General features: G+C 53.0%; 2 protein-coding genes across 4 annotated transcripts; one reads left to right on the top strand and one right to left on the bottom strand.

Moving 5' to 3' along the window:
- Positions 1-996: 996 nt before the first annotated feature.
- Positions 997-3,651, top strand: POLR1G (RNA polymerase I subunit G; the record flags this gene model as incomplete). The annotated part of the gene is made up of 3 exons (XM_080908996.1): positions 997-1,101; positions 1,269-1,410; positions 2,475-3,651. Exons 1-3 carry the CDS (start codon positions 1,080-1,082, stop codon positions 3,649-3,651), a joined length of 1,341 nt encoding a protein of 446 aa, XP_080765122.1. The 5' UTR covers positions 997-1,079.
- Positions 3,652-3,797: 146 nt separating this feature from the next.
- Positions 3,798-13,755, bottom strand: ERCC1 (ERCC excision repair 1, endonuclease non-catalytic subunit). 3 transcript variants are annotated; one of them, XM_080908998.1, is made up of 10 exons: positions 13,661-13,755; positions 13,144-13,255; positions 10,270-10,485; positions 8,694-8,797; positions 8,213-8,312; positions 6,881-6,957; positions 5,511-5,610; positions 4,812-4,883; positions 4,609-4,677; positions 3,798-3,890 (listed from the first exon to the last, which is right to left on the bottom strand). In XM_080908998.1, the coding sequence occupies exons 2-10, from the start codon at positions 13,246-13,248 to the stop codon at positions 3,837-3,839; spliced, it is 897 nt and encodes a 298-aa protein (XP_080765124.1). In that variant the 5' UTR covers positions 13,249-13,255; positions 13,661-13,755; the 3' UTR covers positions 3,798-3,836. The 3 variants fall into 3 exon arrangements, with proteins under 3 accessions (XP_080765124.1, XP_080765125.1, XP_080765123.1); XM_080908999.1 differs by lacking the exon at positions 13,661-13,755 and having other exon boundaries at positions 5,511-5,605; positions 6,881-6,953; positions 13,144-13,273; XM_080908997.1 differs by lacking the exon at positions 13,661-13,755 and having other exon boundaries at positions 13,144-13,273.
- Between the last annotated feature and the right edge of the window lie 1,843 nt (positions 13,756-15,598).

The following is a 15,598-nucleotide window of genomic DNA, read 5'->3' on the forward strand; positions in this document are numbered from 1 at the left end:
GGCGAGCCCCAGAATTTCTCGCCCACCACGCGCGAGGGGGACACATAGTTTGGAAATCCCTGGCGGAGGGAACAGTCCTTCGTAGCCATGATTCCCTCCGTTCTCAAAAGCACCCCAATTCTGGGAGTCTCCAAAGTCTCCGCAGAGGGGCGGGCCGCGACGCTGACACACCGGCCAGGAATGCAGTCGAGTCACCCTGTCTCGCCACCGTCCCGCAGCTCCACCCGCCACCCCACGCGCTGCAGTCCTGCTGGGTAAGGGCGTGGGCATGTCCCCCAAATCCCACGTCCACGTGCCGCTGTTTACTTGAGCCACGCAGCAGAGAGGGGTCAACCAGCTGCCACCTCTACCTGCCTCGGAGCCGTGGGGAATACTTCCCATTCAGGACACTAAATCCACGAGGGCATCTACAAGTCTCACCGGACTCTAACCATCAACCCGTGTCAAGCCAGGCTCTGGGGCTCTGGGGCCCGAGGCTCCTCCCCCGACCCTGCGGACTCCTCCCCCTCGGTTTCCCGCTTCCCCTAGACTTCAGAAGCTCCGCCCCTGATTGGTACTTAAAATGCTCCGCTAGTCCGCTTTTCTCTATTTTCCGATCCGGTTTATTCAAACCTTCCACTTTCGCCGTACCATGGACCTCTGAAGACACACTCTAGCTTTGAAAGCACAACCGTGACAACCAGAATTCTTACCTAGCTTTTACAGGGATGGGGCACAAGCGTTCTTCTGTCTCTTTAAAAGCCGTGGCCTAGGTGGGTCACTGCCCCTTTAAGACGGTGTTGGAAGAAACCACGTGAGCAAAGCTGTCGGGGGAGCGGACGCTCCGAGATCCGAGCTAGCTTGCATTTCTGACGAACAGGGAATGGATTTCCCCCCTGGAAGGCATTGTGGTAGAATTCGTCATTGCTCTGCTGTGTGAAGTTTAAGAGTGGAGGTTAGCCGGGTTCTGCACCTAGTGACAGCGCCGAGCCGCGGCCCGGCTCTCCCAGGCGACTTGGATGCTTCCGGGTGCGGCTCCACCCCTGGGGTCCACGTGGTGAGCAGCGTTCAGCGCCGGTCCTGCGTGGACACCTTCAGAGATGGAGGGTACCCCGGCCCGTGGTGAGTGCAGCTTTAACTGGCGAGTTAGGGCATCAGGGAGGATCTGGGTGCAGAAGGGGTTGGGGAGGCTTACGGGGGCGCCCCCGTGGAGCGGGCAAGTGAGGGACCTACGGGTACTTTGAGAGGTTGGCCATGTCAAAAGCCCCCCACCCACTGTCTCCTCTCAGGTTCCACTCGGTTCTCCTGCCCTCCCCACTTCACGGCGATGTCTCCAGACTCGGATCCCCCCCGTTTCTCCTTGGAGGCGCTTACAGGTCCAGATACAGAACTGTGGCTTATCCGGGCCCCTGCAGACTTTGCCCCACAATGGTGAGTGGTCGCTTCCTGGGAAGATCCCCCCACCTCCTAAAAGACTGAACCCTCCAAGGGCTGAACTCAGTCACCGTAGTTCGTAAACCAGAACTTTAGACGGCTGTTTGGAAAATCCGAGACAGGGTTTCTCTGTTGTAGCCCTGGCCGCCCTGGAGCTCACTCTCCGAATCTTCCTACCTCGGCCTCCGGAGTGCTGAGATTAAAGGCGAGTTGCCATCACCGAGCAAGATGGCATTTCTGAGCAGCCCGGAAATGCTGCTTTGGGTTTTTTGGGATAGTCTTACTCTGTAGCCCAGGCTAGTTTCTAAGAACCAGCATCTCCAAGCCTGTTTCCTGAGGACGGGGATTAGAAGTGGGTGTCACAGGCTCTTTGTTTTAGAGAATCTTTCTTAAAAGGGCTATTTGTTTATGTCTATAAGCACTCTATTTGCCTATAGGCTTGCATGATAGAGAGCTCATCAGACAGAAGAGGGCATCAGGTCCCATTACAGCTGGTTGTGAGCCACTCTGGTTGCTGGGAACTCAGGACCTCTGGATGAGCAGCCAGTGCTCCAACAGATGCTGAGCTGAGTCTCCATTCGTTTTGGAGAACCTTATATCCCATGCAGTATTTAAACTTAGGGTCCTCCTGCCTTCACCCCCACACCCTCAAATACAGCCACCATGTCCAGTTTTACTCCGTGTTGTTGATGCTAGCTAGTCATGCACCCCATGCCTGCCCTGAGACTCATTTCTTGCCCACCTTAAACATCCCTTAGCCAGTAATGGAAGGGATCGATAGAATCTCAGCACTTGGGAGGCTGAGGCAGGAGACCAGCGTGAGCTAGGGAGTACAAAGCCAGCCTCACTCACTCAGAAAACAGCTATGGGGTGGCACGTACCTAGTCCCAGGACCTGGGAGGTGGCCCCGGGCTGGTCAGGCATTCCAGGCATCGCACAAACCCCCAGAAGGTGGTTGGTTGGTTGTTTGAAAACAGGAAACAGAACTTAAGTTCTTGCTCCTGGGTTCTAGTGCTGAGCTGCACTGGAAAAAGGTCAGCTCTGTTCCTTTCTCTCCTCAGCCTCAATGGGCGGCGTGTGCCTCTCTCTGGCTCCAAGACTGTTAAGGGCAAACTGGATGGCAAGAAGCACCGATACCGGGTCTTTACCAGCAGCCCCCAGGCTGGAGAAGCCACCTTGCTTGCATCTTCCACGGAGGCAGGAGGCAGACTCACTTGTGCCCCGGCCCCCAACGGGAGCTTAAGGATCATGGAGGGTCCTCAAGAATATCTTATCTCTCGGGTCCCCCTGCAGCCGATCCCTACAAGCCTGCCACCTCAGATCCCTGCAGGCCTGAGGCCTCGGTTCACTGCCTTCGGAGGCAGCCCTCCTGTCACAGGGCCAGGGTCAGACTCGGCTCTGAGGTCACCCACGTCGGGGAAGAAGAAGAAGAAGAGAAAGGGTGCCGAGGCTTCAGACACTCAGGAGGCTGTTAGGCCCGGGGCCATGGAAGTGGAAACAGCCTATGGTAACCTAGGAATGGATGTGAAGAGAAACAAGCATCATGGGGGTGAGGAGATGGAGCCCATGTCAGAGCTGACAGTCCCATCTGTCACCAGCAGCAAGAAGAGGAAGAAGTCCAAGGGGGCAGAGACACTCCAGGCAGAAGAGGATCCTGGGCACACGGAACCTGTGACTCAAACAGAACCTTCTGAGGGGACCTTCCTGTCCCCCACCAAAAAGAGAAAGCGGCAGAAGGAAGCTGAAGGGCTAGAGGAAGTGGATGGCGCCATGGCTGGCTCTCAGCCACAGGTCACTGTGGAACCCCACGAGGAAACCATTCTACTGTCCCCCACAAAGAAGAGGAGAAAAGAAAAGAGACAGGATTTGGTGATGGAGGCAGAGATGGGGCTCCCTGGAGTGTTCATGGAGACTGAACTTTCAGAACAGCTTCAGGCTGAGGTAGCTCCTATGTCCCCCAAGAAGACGAAGAAAAAGAAAAAGGGGAAGTGGACGGACGAGGCACAGGCCTTGGCTGCAGGGGTGACAGAGGCTGCACTTGCAGCTGACTTTGAGCCCCAGGGGGCTCCAGCACCCAGCAAGAAAAAAGACAGAGGACAAAAAGCAACAGAGCCCAAGTCTGAGGTGACTGACCCAAGACAGTCGGAGGAACCAGAGCCCAGGGCTGGTCAAGGATCCCCTAAGAAGAAGAAAAAGAAGAATCGGGAAAGTGGGGTACAAGACACGGTTCCCCACTGAGAGGTGTCTCCCACAGGTCAGGAGCAGCAGAAGGAACTTCAGCAACATCCTGGGGAAGGGGAAAGGGAGGAACCTTTGGGGCTGAGGTCAGCAATAGGCTGTACAGATGTTCCCTGCCCCCTAAGCAAACACACAACCACAAGAGCCTGGGCACGGAAATGCTTTATTGTGACTCTGGGCCTCGGTCATCGAGGCACTTTGAGGAAGGGTTCGTGTAGTACTTCAAAGAGCCTGCGGGCCTGAGGGTAAGGGGAGACGAGAACTTGTCATTAAAGATGCTGTTTGGTGCAGGGTTCTGTCTCTTACTCTCCTGGTTGAGGAGCTTTGGCTGTGTGGGTTCTGCTTGAGGCTGGCCGGGAGGAGTATGTAATGGACCTAAAGAGTTCACTGGCTGGGTGGTGGTGCTCTGCACCTTTAATCCAGCACTTGGGAGGCTGGGGCAGGAGAACCAAGTGCAAAGCCAACTTCAGCCACACTAAGTAAACCAAAGCAACAGAAAGTCTTACTTGATTTTGAGACATCGGTCAAGCATCCTGGGCTGCCTGGCCAGCTGTGTGGCCAAGGATGGCTTTGAACTCAACCTTTGATCCTCCTGCCTCATGCGGCTGCTGTATGCACATGCTCACCATGCTGACCTGCCAGTGCTGGGATCCGCCATGGCTTTGCACATGCTAAGCAAGCACTCTACCAACTCACGGCATTTCCAGCCCCACAGGAAAAGAAAATTTGCGGAGCCTTTTAAAGTGGTGGCTTACGCCTGTGATCCAGAAGTCAGTGGCAGAGCTCTGAGTTCAGGCTTTGCCTGGTTTATAGTGAGATTCAGGCCACCAGAGCTATGTATGGAAAGACCCTGTCTAAAACAATGGCCACTTAATAGAGCTTCAAAGGCTAAGTAAGGTTCATTGATTTGGGGATCATTCCTGTACCTCAACCCCTATAGCATCCCCCTAGAATTACCTTTTGGGGGCCCAGGCCTGGGCACAAGGCTAGATCCTCCCTCGATGCAGTGATGAGCTGTTCCAGGGACTGAAAGGTAGACTCAAGGTCAGGACAGTGTCCTCTAACCCTTACCTGTCCCAGCTGCAGGGGGGCCCAGAGTGTCCCTGGGGGAGGTGTGGGCCATAGGGCGGTCAAGAAGGGGTACCCAGGGGGCCTCTTACTCCAAATGTAGCCAGGAGGGTCTGGCTGTCGGTCTTGTTCACAGATTTCACTGTGGTCAGACACTCGGTGGCCTGGAAGGGAAAGAGGATGTTTTCTTGGGTGCTGGGCATAGTGGCAGCCTATGAGTGTAGTACTTAGAAAGCAGGCGCAGGAGGATTCCCACAAGTTCAAGGCCAGCCTGGTCCCCAGCGATGCTCTTCAGAAACAACGAAAATAGGGCTGAAGAGATGGTTCCTTGATTACAAATTCACCCAGTCCTCCACAGGACCCAAGTTCACTTCCCAGAGCCCAGGATACGCAGAAGGAACTGTAGAATCCCTCTTTACAGATGAAAAGCTTCAATTCATTTATAAAGTAACAACCGGGAGTGGCCCCTGAGTGGTGGTGGGGTGCTGCAGTCACAGCAGGGTCAGGATGCCACTCTGGGCCACTAGGCTGAGGGGATAGGAGGCAGCATCAGAGCTGGCATGGGAAACATGGATTCCAGCAGAGAGAAAAGGATCATAGGTGCTGAGGGCAGGCTGGGGCTCAGAGCTAAGGGAGGCAGGGTCTGGTTTGTACTGAAAAGACCCTCCAAGGCGGGAGGAGATGAGGGAGGACTGGGCAGGGAAGAAATGCCTTGTCATGGATGGACTTGCTCAACCCAGAAGCCATTACGGAATCAGAAGGTACAGAAGGACAAGAAGCGGCGGTCTCACCCGTAATAGAAAGTTCTGTTCCAGCTTTTCCATAAGGAGGTCAGCCGGCTTCTGCTCATACGCCTTGTAGGTCTCTAGGTACCGCCCTGCTTCCTCTGCACTGGGTAACAGGACATGTGTCAAACATGGTGAGAGGGCCATCATTCGGGGTTCCTCAGACAAAAGCTAGGCCAATCCCAGCCCTGACTCCTGCCCTCAGCAGGAAGCCCAGGGGGTGGGTTCTCACATGTTTATTATTTTGCTCATGCTAGACATTCTACCACTGAGCCACGCCCCCAGCCCCTCCATGGGGGATTCTAGGCAGGGGCTCTACCACTGAGCCACACCCCCATCTCCCTTCTAGAGTTCCTTCTACCATTACAAAGTCTCACTATGTATCCCTGCCTAGCATTGAATTGATCCTCCTGCCTCAGCATACCAAGTGCTGACTTAAGAGTTCTTTCTCTCTTCCTGAGACAGGGTTTCATGTATTCCAACCTGGCTTTAAACTTACTTAGCCTGGCAGTGGTGGCACACACCTTTAATCCCAGTACTTGGGAGGCAGAGGCAGGAGGATCTCTGTGAGTTCGAGGCCACCCTGGTCTACAGAGTGAATTGCAGAACAGCCAGATGCCACACAGAAAAAAACATGCCTCAAAAAAAAAAACAAAAAAACAAAAAAAAAAACAAAACCAAATAAATGAATTGCTTCCTTAGCTAAAGGTTTTGCAGACCTTCTGATCCCCGGTCTCCATTTCCCGAGTGCTGGGATTGCAGGTGAGCCGTGAAGCCAGATTTTTGCAGTGTAGTAAAAGAACACAGGGCTCCTGCATCGTGAGGCAGTCAACAGAGCTAGCCCGAGTGCTCGCCAATACTCTTACTGAAGTGTGTCTTTCTAAGTTGAAAGCTATTAATTTACTAGGGTTTAATTTTACTTATGGTATGAGGTAGGGATGTCTTTTTTTTTTTTTTTTTTTTTTTTCTTTCCCAAATCAACTATTTGTTGTTTGGTTAGTGAGCCAATCCAATCACCTCTAGAGATGGAGAAATGGACACAGATGTGGTGGCACATTCAATCCTGGCCCTCAGGAGGCAGAGGCAGGCAGACTGTTGTATTTTGGGATAGCCTTGGCTATGGAGACTCTGGGAAACAGAACAAGCCAGAAACACTAGACACAGAATGATTTCAATTGGGTCTAACATGCACATAGCTGGCCTCTGGTATATTAGCCCACGCTAGCCTAGAACTCTGGACCTGCCCTGGCCTTGGCCTTCTCAGTGCTGGGATTTTAGGCTTGTGTCACCACGCCTGGCTTAGAAACCACTGCCACTACACAGGCTGCCTTAGCTGGTGCCCAGGGATGGGGTGAGGGTGCAGGGATGTGTCTCACCTCCAGGCCAGGACCAGGGTGCAGTCAGCCAAGATGCACATCTTCGCCAGCTCCTTGAGAGCCTGCTGGGGATCTTTCTGGAAGAGAAGAAAGTCACAGCAGGGAGCTGGGCTGGGGAGAGACAGCACTGTCAGCAAAGCCACAGGACCCGAGTTCATTCCCAGCACGGATAAAAGCCAGGTGTGGTGCCCCAGGCCCCAGTGAGAAAACTTCCCCCTAAAAATCCCACAGTAGATGTGGATCTTTCACAGGCATCTCTCCCCTCAGGGGGTGAAGGCACCTGATTTCAAGCCTGAGCACTGGATCCAATCCCCAAAATCCACATAGGAGGAGAACCCCCAAAAGCTGCCGACTTCTGAGTGTATGTGCTCATTCCTATGCATACGAGTGTGCACACGTGCACACGTGCACACGCGCACACACACACACACACACCTTCAATTAAACCAAAGAGCCTCCTATGTGCTAGGCAGGGGCTCTACCACTGAGCCACGCCCCCAGCCCATCATTGGGTGATCCTAGGCAGGGGCTCCACCACTGAGCCATGCCCCCAGCCCCTCACTGGGGGATTCTAGGCAGGGGCTCCACCACTGAGCCACGCCCTCAACCCCTCACTGGGGGATTCTAGGCAGGGACTCTACCACTGAGCCACGCCCCCAGCCCCTCACTGGGGGATTCTAGGCAGGGGCTCTACCACTGAGCCACGCCCCCAGCCCCTCACTGGGGGATTCTAGGCAGGGGCTCCACCACTGAGCCACGCCCTCAACCCCTCACTGGGGGATTCTAGGCAGGGGCTCTACCACTGAGCCACGCCCCCAGCCCCTCACTGGGGGATTCTAGGCAGGGGCTCTACCACTGAGCCACGCCCCCAGCCCCTCACTGGGGGATTCTAGGCAGGGGCTCTACCACTGAGCCACACCCCCAGCCCCTCACTGGGGGATTCTAGGCAGGGGCTCTACCACTGAGCCATGCCCCCAGCTCCTCACTGGGGGATTCTAAGCAGGTGCTCTCCTGCTGAGCAAATCCTATTTGTTTTGAGTCAGTCTCACTTTGGAGCCCAGACTGTCTGAGGAACTCATGACTGTCTTGCCTGAGCCTCCAGAGTGCTGGGATCAGCTGGCAGGAACACATTACCCCATCTGGCTCTAGACAACTTTCCCTTCCAGCCCACATAGGCTTTCAGAAGATTGGGGGCAATTTTTGCTTCAGTAAAAATCCATTCCACACTGAGGCCCTAAGCCACTTTGTCTTAAAAGGCATTTGTTAGCCCACGCGTGATCTCTCCGTGCTACAGAGTACGAAGCATGAAGCCAGCGTGGCAGCCCTGCTTACCACATCCACCTGGACCAGCAGCACACGCAGGGCGAAGCTCTTCCCCAGGCTCTGCAGCCGTTCATGGATGTAGTCTGGGTGGAGGTTGTGGTAGCGGAGGCTGACGGAGACAGAAAAGGGGACAAGTTGAGCGTCTCAATATCCCTGAGGCTCCAGACTTCCTTGTATACCTCACTGGTGTGCAGAGGTCGGGACCCATTAGTACAGCAAAGGGGACAGCTGTAGTATTCTGGAGGACGGGACACTTTGCTTCTTCCCTCAAATCAGGTCCAGCCCTCCTCCCTCAGATACAGAAGTCCAGGCCCCAACCTCCAGACCCAGCTACTCTTGGTCTGGGTAACTGACAGCCACAACCACTTCCTTAACACAGAGCCATGCACAGGCCCAGAGCTTACAACACTGAACCCCATTTTTTCCACTCAGTAGCTCAAAATGTCAAAATAGTGGAACAGCCCCCCCCCCCCAAGCCCCTGGAGCTCACCTGAGGAAAAGGGCACAGGTGCTCTGGCCCAGCACATAATCAGGAATCACCTCACCAAATTCCCAGGGCACATTGCGCACAAACTTCAACACAGGGTTGCCCCTCTGTCAAAGAGAAAGGCAGAAGCTGCTTATTGGGGTGACCCTTGGGCTAAGGTGAAGGTTGGTCCCTTTCCTCAGCCTGGAATCTGAATGTTCACCCTCTCCCTTTACCACAGTCTCCCAGACTCCCCTTTAGCCTCTGTCCTAGTGTCAATCCGTCCTCTTGTCTGCTGGTCGACAGTCCTCACTGCAACCTTAGCAACATCCACACTGCCCCTCCCAGGGAGCGTCCCACATTAGTGTCCAGGCTGGTCCTGCATCTTTCTTTCCCCTTCTTCTCTGGTTGAATCTGGGCCTTGTCCACACGCTTCCTCTACCACCACAGTGCCTCCCTGGCTGAGGCCACCTGACAAGTCATGATCGGCAGTATTGTCTAAGCTCTGCCATGGCTCCCCAGTCCCCCAGAAGGTCCCTCTCCAGGTCCCTCCTCCGCTCCAGGAACATCCTCAACAGTCCAAGACTGACAGTATCCAGGCAACCTGAGGGCTAATCCATCTAGGAGGCACCCAGCACCTACGGTCGCTGGGCTGGGACACAGCAGAGGCCCGGCCTGGCCTAGGTTCTTACGGACTCTGCCCCAGATATGCCAGATATGCCGCTCCTGAAGCCTTGTGGGTATCTGCTACATGCACCCTGACCCGGGTTCCTGAAATTTCTGGAATTTCCTGACTCACAGATAGTATCTAGCATGGACTTCTTAAGGGCCAAGGGACTCCCGAGGGAGGGCAGCACCGTGTGTTCTCCTGGGTGACTCATAGTGGCTCCTATGTCGTGATCTACCATAACCCAAAAGGACGGGTTTCAAAGGCTTCCCTAAGCATGGGCGTTCCCAGAGGCTGCGGAAGCTCCAGGCCACGCCCCTTCCCATGCCTTGACACTCTAGGCATTAAATAAATGGAAGACTTAACACACGGAGGAAGCAATGAATGAATGCACAAAGTAATTTATTCAAGCTACCCCAGGTGTGAAAATCCTTCACCATAAAGCTGGGCAGGAGGCTGGGCATAGTGGCTCATGCCTTTAATCCCAGCACTCAGGAGGCAGACAAAGGTAGGTCTCTGAGTTTGAGGCCAGCCTGGGCTACGTAGCTTGGAATTCAGTGACTAGAGAGGTTCTCCCTACAGGTTCTAAGGAGGTGAACAGACCTGGGGACAGGAGCCGAGCTGCCTAAACAGAGTGACAGCCCTAGCAGTGGGGTGGGGGTGGGGTACCCTGAACCCACAAACCCATGGACAAATGCATGAATGGTGGGGTATCTATAGGAAGGAATAATTGAAGGTATGACTGAGTGAATGGATGAAGGGATGTGTATATGAATGAATAAATGCAGGAATTAATGAACAAAGTGATCAACGCATAAGGAAGGGATGAATAAACGGAGCATGAACCTCAGGCCTCCTTCCACCCCTCCCAACAGTAACCCCTCAAACAGGGTTTCCCACCAGAACCCCCAGCACCCCACTTCCTGTTCTCACCTGCCGCGGGCTCACGATGATGCTATTGGATTTTGTTCCTGTTTTCAGGGGCTGGTTGGGGTTCTCTCTTGTTGCAGGTTCAGAGCCTGCGGGTTCTGCCTCACCAGCTCCTCCTGGAGGCTGGGCGATGGCGTACTCGGCATACGACGGAGGGGCCTGGTGGGCTGAGGTTGCCGGGGCAGTGGGGTTCCGAGACGATCTGAATAATGACTTGGCCTGTGGAAAAATGGAGGACTGGGGGTGGGGAAAGAGCACTGGAACGAACCCCTCCTCTGACTCTCATCACACTCCTTCCAGATGCTTCTCCGGACTACGAACAAGGGCTAGGGCGATGGCTCAAGTTGGTTAAGTGTGTGCTTGAGCACAGAAGCCCTCTGTGAGCCAGGCACAGTAGTGTACCCCTGTCATCCCAGCACTAAAGAGGCGGAAGTCGCGATGCTCTAGGCTGTCCCTATATACTTTACCTCTGGACGCACACCTCCAGTGTGCACAGCGCCCCGCCTCGCTCTGCCCAGGCCCCGCCCCAGGCCCCGCCTCAGGCTTGCTCACCTCAGAGCCTCTGGACTGGTTTCCCCTCCATTCAGTTGCCCCCATGGCCCAATCCCTTACTACTTCTCGCAGCCAGATCCTTCAAGAGATGTCAAAGGATTTTTTCCCCCTGTGGCGGTGGTGGTTAGTTTTTTGAGACAGGGTTTCTCTGTGCAGCCCAGGCTGGCCTGGAGCTCAGAGATCTGCCTGCCTCTGCCTCCCAAGTGTTGGGATTAAAGGCGTGCACCACCACACCTGGCATGTTGTGCCTTGTTTTTGAATCAGAATCTCGCTATGTAGCTCAGGCTAGCCGGGAACTTGTGACGGTCCTCCTGCCTCAGCATCCCCAGTGCTGGGATGAGAGGTGTTTACCAACATGCCGGACGCGGATTTCTTTCTTAAGATTTACTTGTTTTTATTCATGTGTTATGTGTCTACGTGTGTATGCCATACGTGTGCAGCTGACTGTGGCCACAGACGCCAGAAGACGGTGTGGGATCCCTGGAGCTGGACTTACAGGTAACTGATTGTGAGCTGTCTGACATGGGACCATGAACCAAATCTGGATCCCCTAGAAAAGCAGAAGATCTTAATTTTTGTTTTTTTTTTAAGACTTCAGTGATGGGCATTGATGCCTCATAAATTTAATGCCGATCTCAAAAAAAAAAAAAAAAACTGAAGACGGCACAGGCGACCTCAGTGGGTGCCTCATCTCTCAGCCTCCATATTTCCTTTATAAAAGGTTTTAGATTCTTATTTTATTAGTATTGAGTGCTTCACCTACATGTATATACATGTACCATGTACATTCTCCGTTGTCCTCAGTGGTCAAAAGAGGGCATTGGATGCCCTGGAACTGGAATTACAGCCGGTTGTGAGCAACCATGTGGGTGCTGGGGGACTGAACCTGGCTCCCCTGCAAAAGCAACCAGGGCATTTATTGCTGAGCCATCTCTCTAGGGTATCGATTTCTCTTTTGTGAAGGTGGTGGGCACACACCTTTAATCCTAGCACTTGGAAGGCAGAGAAAGGCAGATCTCTGAGCTCCAGGTCAGCCTGGGCTACAGAGATCCAGCCTGGGCTACAGAGATCCAGCCTGGGCTACAGAGATCCAGAACAGCCAAAGCTACACAAAGAAAACCGTGTCTCAAAAAACATAGATAGATAGATAGATAGATAGATAGATAGATAGATAGATAGATAGATAGAGTGATTGATTGATTTCCAATTCTTAAATGTCAGATCCAGAGCCAGGGAGATGGCTCAGTGTATGGTGTTGCGGTGTTGCTTGGCATCCTAGGCTTGAAGCCCGAAAGTTGCCAGGTGGGAGGAGAGAACTGGCCTCCACAGATGCCCTGACAAGTGCCCCCCACCCACCCACACTAGAAAAATAAATGTAAAAACAAAACAAAATAAAACAACAGAAAAAGGTCAGATCTAAATTCACACCTTGAAAATCCAGAATACTGGTCACACAAAACACACGGCAGAGTTTAGTGTGGTGACACTCATGGGCAATGTCCTATCGCCTGAGAGGTAGAGGAAGGATTGCTGCAAGCTTTTAGGTCAAAGCAAGGCTCTGCCAAGGAAGGAAGGAAGGAAGATGGAAAGGGAAAGGAACGGAAAGAAAAGAGAGAGAGAAGGCAGGCATACTGGCAGGCAAGATGGCTTCCTGGGTAAAGATACTTGCCAGCTTCATGACCTCAGTTCAATCCCAAGGATCTACACAGTACAAGTATAAAACCAAGTCCCACAGGTTATCTTCTGACCTTCAGAGGGGCTTCATGGCACTCATATGTGTACACACACCGTAAAGACATGTTTTAGAGGCTAGAGAGATGGCTTCTCAGTTAAGAGCACAGATTTGGAGGCTCAACACTCTTTCCAGTTCTAGGGGATCCAATGCTTTCTGGCCTCTGCAGGTCTACATGCATGTAGTGTACAGATGTATGCACACACAAAACAGCCCCACGTGTAAAATTAAAACAAACAGCAGGATGGCCCATGGCTGTCATTACAGCACTTAGGACGTGAAGATGGGAGGAACTGCTGAAGAGGTTGGTTCCAGGCCAACCCTAGCTACAAATCAATTTCAAGGCTAGTCCAAGAAACATATGACTCAACCGAAGACCCAAACTAAACAACAAAAGCCATCACCAGCCATTGCCTGGCTGCCAGCCTCTCTCTTAACCATCCTCCCATGCCATTTTACCAACGGGGGAACCGTGGCTTGCAAAGCACGCAGGCTATTTTTCCAAAGTAACCCAAGCCTAAAGTCACACCATAGTTCCAGGGATCCATTACTGTCCCCTTTATTCCCCAAGAGCCCCAAGTCCTCGCCCTTACCCCTGCAGAAGGCACTTCATCTTCCTCCAGTGGGATAACAAACTTTTTCCTGGTGGGTGGTCCTGAGGGCTGTGGCCGACTTTCCTCGTCCTTCCCAGGGTCCATCTGGGGCCTGAAAGGCATGGCGACATCGGCGTTGGCATTTCCATATTCCAGAGGCAAACTTGGCTCACAGCGGCACCCCCCAAAAGGTTGCACGGTTTGACAGCTTTAGGTTCCAGAAGACCAACACCGTAGGCCCGCCCCTTTCCTCCGGCCCACTCTAGATTGGTCCACGAGCCTTATAAACCCGCCTACCCGTCTATTACTCCAGCACCTCACTCGTTCCGGGCAGTTGGCCCCGCCCTCAGAGGGGACGCCTGGATGGGTTCGCCCCGCCCAGTCTCGGCCTAGTCTCGGCCTCCACAATGATTGGCTTGGCTTCTTCTTCTGCCAATCATCAATCCTAGGCCTCCATCCACCTCCCATCCTGCCCGTCTCGGCCCTGTCTCTGAGTCTAAGCATAGCCAAAACTCACCTGCTTTTTCCCGACACCTAGAAGAAAATACCACGGGGGGGGGGACTAGAGGCGACACAACGCCAGCACGGCCAGCGCCAACCCGGCTAGACTCACTTCCGGCCTTTCTGGCCCTCCGCTCGTTTCTCTGCTCCCCAGGGGAGGTAGAGCGGAGAACGCTATTCGCGCTGCTCTCTATGGTCCTGGAGGACCGTTGTGATTTGGGGCCGGTGGAAGCTTGTGTGGATCTTGGTACCTGGGAGTCTTTGACTTCCAGTGGTTCTGTTCCAGGGCCTTGTTGAGCGCTTTCTAGATTCCTGGTGTGGTTCAGTGATGACCAAAGAGAGGGGGGAGGCGAAAGGAAGCGGGGAGGAGAGACAGAGGCAGAGAGACAGAGTGAGAGACCGAGACAGAGGACACCCTCCCTGTCAGTGTGGGTGGACCCGGCCCACATTAACTCACTCATGCTAAACCATTTCCCACTGGCATCTCGAGCGGACTGCTGCTGACAGCTGTGACTTCTTTAGGGCTTAGAAAGTCCAGTGGGACAGTCAGACATGTTGCTACCCCAAACAGGGACAACCCAGGGCGGGCAGGGCTGGGAAGGGAGAGCCCAGAGGACATTGAGACCGGGTTAGGGGGAGCACCTGACCCAGCCTGGGTGTCAGAACGGGCTTACTGAAGGAAGGGGCACCTGTGCCCGGAGACCAGGGGCCCCGTGGATGACTTAGTATTACTCATTTCCTGGAAGGACAGTTTCACCCCGTTCCAACTTGTAGTTCTGTGATTGCTAAGGAAATGGGGTATCGTTTTGTGAGTTTAATGGTCTTGTGCATTTTGTGTTCTTGCTCATTTCCTTTGCCTATTTTTTTTCAAAGACTGGCTCATATCCTTTGCCCGTTTTTTTTTTTTTTTTTTTTTTTTCGAAATGAGCAATCCAGTTCAACAGCTTTTAAAATTAAAACGGGGGGGGGAGGAGATGAGCATCTTTTTCATTACCGCCCATTTATTGGAGTGATACTTAAGGGTTGATGCTGTTAGTAATCACTTCCATAGGTTGCAATTGTTTCCTTCGGGTTCACACTTTAAAAATTAATTCTCCATTTTTGGATGCATTTACTAACGTGGTCCCCATTTTCTTTTGGTCTTCGTGTATTAAGAAGACATGCCCTAAGGTCATGATATGTAAACCCTCTGTGTCTTTTTTAATGTTTTCCTAGTTGTGAGGTGTGTGCATATGTGTGCATGTGTGTATACAAGCACATACCTACGCTGGGAGTTCTAGGCAGAGACTCTGCTACTAAGCCATGGCCAAAGGTCTTTGGAACTATGATATACAACAGAATTATTAATAGTTAACAGTCAGGCGAGATGGCTCACACATTTAATCCCAGAACTCAGAAGGCAGAGACAGGTGGATCTCTGTGAGTTCGAGAACAGACTGACCTACAGAGTGGGTTCCAGGTCAGCAAGAGGTATAAAATGAGACCCTGACTCAAAATTAGTTAATTAATTAAATTTAATCGTAAGTAACCCTTGACGGCCAGTCAGAGTGCCGTGCATACGCCTAGCCTCCAGAGGGCGCGCCAGAACTGTGCGTTCTATGAAGCAGGCGCTGAAACGGAACCTTTGAGGGGCGAGTCCTCAATGGGTGCCTTAGTTTCTCTACCTGAAATCATTTGCTGAGGTTAAAGGGGTAAAGCTGTGAGTGGTGACAACCACCAGCACGCTTGTAAGCCAGCACTGAGAACGCTGAGGCAGGAGGACTGGGGCAAGTTCCAAACTAGCTTGTGTTCTACTTAGTGACTTCCAGCCTGTGCCACAAAGCAAGACCTTGAGCAACAGCAAAACAAACAAACAAACAAACAAAAAGCCCACCCAAACCGGTGGACATATTGGTGTCAACCCCAGCACTGGAGAAGCAGAAGCAGGCGATCTCTGCAAGTTCGAGGGCAGCCT

The sequence above is a fragment of the Micromys minutus genome, assembly GCF_963924665.1.
Source record: "Micromys minutus genome assembly, chromosome: 32".
NCBI lineage: Eukaryota > Metazoa > Chordata > Mammalia > Rodentia > Muridae > Micromys > Micromys minutus.

Coding starts and splice junctions, on each gene's coding strand:
- ERCC1 (XM_080908997.1), bottom strand. CDS start 13,266: ATGCCTTTCAGGCCCCAGATGGACCCTGGGAAGGACGAGGAAAGTCGG. Junction 10,486..13,143: donor ATGAAGTGCCTTCTGCAGGG/GTAAGGGCGAGG, acceptor ATTTTTCCACAG/GCCAAGTCATTATTCAGATC. Junction 8,798..10,269: donor TCATCGTGAGCCCGCGGCAG/GTGAGAACAGGA, acceptor TCTCTTTGACAG/AGGGGCAACCCTGTGTTGAA.